The sequence below is a fragment of the Mizuhopecten yessoensis genome, unplaced genomic scaffold, assembly GCF_002113885.1.
Source record: "Mizuhopecten yessoensis strain PY_sf001 unplaced genomic scaffold, ASM211388v2 scaffold9615, whole genome shotgun sequence".
Classification (NCBI taxonomy): Eukaryota; Metazoa; Mollusca; class Bivalvia; order Pectinida; family Pectinidae; genus Mizuhopecten; species Mizuhopecten yessoensis.
The window spans coordinates 818,453-821,161 of NW_018408136.1; the positions used below are offsets into that span (position 1 = coordinate 818,453).

General features: G+C 34.4%; 1 protein-coding gene across 1 annotated transcript; it reads left to right on the forward strand.

Moving 5' to 3' along the window:
* Window positions 1–304: 304 nt before the first annotated feature.
* LOC110458479 lies at window positions 305–2,232 on the forward strand. The gene is made up of 2 exons (XM_021510198.1): window positions 305–583; window positions 1,195–2,232. Exons 1-2 carry the CDS (start codon window positions 325–327, stop codon window positions 1,422–1,424), a joined length of 489 nt encoding a protein of 162 aa, XP_021365873.1. The 5' UTR covers window positions 305–324; the 3' UTR covers window positions 1,425–2,232.
* Window positions 2,233–2,709: the final 477 nt, after the last annotated feature.

Below are 2,709 nucleotides of genomic sequence, written 5' to 3' on the forward strand. Positions count from 1 at the left end.
TGATACTACTTTTCCAGTTCTGTGATTGGCTGAATTGTGACATCGCCATAATAGACTCAGAGTAGTTATGTGATAAATAATTTTAGAAATTAAAACTGACTTTAGCTAATGCAGTTTGTATCATCAATTTACGCCTGTATTATTAGGGGTTGCAATATGAAATGTTTTCAGTATGAAAGACTGAAAGGCCAGAGTAATACATGCTAGTTAACACTCTAACATAATTATGGTATTGCTTGAAAATAGCTCATCAATGAATCATTTTGTTAATGGCTGCTTGTTTACAATTTTTTTTTATGTTTTTACAGGACGGAAGGGTACCTTATGAAAAATAATATCTACGGGTTTGGGGGATCATCCGAACCATCATCCCCAGTGAGTACGCTATCTTTCAATATACAAAATCCGCCTACTCCTACAGGTCACCAGTCACCTTATCCATTCGTACATCATAACCTTGTCCAGGATTTCATGAGAAGTGGTGACGTTTGGTGTGACGACTGTGGTAAAGTAATGATGGCATTGAGTGAGGAGTTAATTACCGCTCAGTCGTGGCAACGCATTATTCGTCAACTTTATGAAGGTAAGGAACATTGATATGGTTTGTCTCTAAATAAAAGGTAATGACACTTCTGATGGTAAACGGTATCCATATGAAAATAAGCTTCTTAATGGAGAATAATACATTTTGTTTATCTATGACAGTACGCTGCATTTAAGTTAAACGGTGTTCCTGACAATACAACAAATAAGGGAATGCACGAGATACAGGTTCCACTGAAATTGTTTATTATAAAGAGTAATTAATCAATATGAAAATATATTGAACTAAACGCATAGATATGTCAAATAGTAATTGTCAAAATAAAATGGGTCAATGACAGGATATCGTAGCTAGCAAGTGAACATATGTTGTACAACACTTGTTTAAGTGTTAGGTGTTAACGGACGGATACCGACGTTTACGTAAGGGGGGAAATGTTATACATTAATTGTGATGTGTACCGTAGTTTACGTAAAGGTACACCTGTTGTATATTATACAATAATAATATATACTATTAAGATAGTAATGGACTGTTTGCGTTATAAAGCACGTTTTATATTCTAATCTCTGAACATACAACAATAGGGTTTTCATAACAGAGCGATCTTACCATTTCTTTTACATAACATAGTCTGATGATATGTTTAGATTCGGGACTTAAAGGTGAACAGGCTGACACAGAGATTAAGGTAGCGGAGAGCGACCACCCTCATAACCTCCGAGAACAAATCTTCCAATGCTGTAACCATTGGAGTGGTATACAAAGGGCATCACCAAACGTATTGCGGCAAGTATTGCTGAAGGAAGATTGTAAAGTTATCCTGAAAGTACTGCGAGAGAAATTTCCAGATGTTTTTCGTATTGAAAGCTCTGTTTGACAAAGAATGTCTTTCTTTAGAACACCAACATTTTAGAAGAATGTGAATACCTTTGAAGTTTTGTAATATCAAAAATGAACAGATATTTAAACATTTGAGTAATTTTGGTAGCGTTAATTCATTTTAAAGTGTGAACGTTGCAATGTTCTACGTTATTTCCTAAGTAACACACTCCTGTGTAAGATTGCTTAAAAAATATGACCGAATTATAACCAATCAAACAGTATAGTGGTTAACGGGGGATGGGGGTAACTCTTCGTTAACATGTTTTGTAAACAGATAGCTTGTTTGTAAATAAAATCTGCTTGTAAATATTACATCTGAGACTTTGCATATTGTTTGATTATCATAACCTTCACAGGACTAGGATAATTGCGCAATAACTCATCTTAAAATAACGAATGATATAACACAGCGTAAGCATACATGTATAAATACGAAATCTGAACTCAGCGATAGGAACTTATGCTATCCTAAAACATGAGGAAACACATCATGAACTCCACATACAAATGCTTCAGTATACAAATAGAAAGATATCATGTACTAAATAGTTTATTTGACTGCTGGACGCATGTTTTGAATTAAATACTATAATGTATACACGTGTGTAGCGAATCAGCTGTATCGCGTAGGTTCCATCAACAGGGTAGTCTGCAATGAGGAAACGAAAACAATTCAATCAGTCGTCCTTTCCGTTATATGGTTTGGCAGAAAAGTGATCATTATTATTACTGTAGATGTCAAGATACGCAGCTATTAGAACTGGAAAAAAACAACTTTTCATCAGTAAAGACTTTTGTATATCAGTTGTATTATAGTGCTTATTATTCACTTAAATGCACTTAATGACCAAATACCTATATGGTTAAGGCTCAACAAGCCCCCTAAAATAAGTTATTAGCACCCAAATTGAATGCTACGAATTGACATATCTAAATTTCATTTACATACATTAGTAATGCTGAGCTTCATTTCACTTATATTTACATTTGCATGGCATTGTCACTATATAGCCTCTCTGAAAGCTGTGTCGTTGTTAATTACCATCCATCACGAGACACAATTCTTTGCGTATTAATACAACACTGACCGGAACTACAATATCCAATATAAATAAACATGACGGCTGCTGAAATATCGCTGGGCATTGTGAGATTTGACATTGTCATTGTAAATTTATGTGCATTAAAAAAAAAACACAAAAAAACCCACCTTTTCTTACAACGAAAACAAGACCAATGTCTGTAAAATCGTACAAAATGCACATCGGTAGAAATCACCA

Coding starts and splice junctions, on each gene's coding strand:
- LOC110458479 (XM_021510198.1), top strand. CDS start 325: ATGAAAAATAATATCTACGGGTTTGGGGGATCATCCGAACCATCATCC. Junction 584..1,194: donor TATTCGTCAACTTTATGAAG/GTAAGGAACATT, acceptor TGATATGTTTAG/ATTCGGGACTTAAAGGTGAA.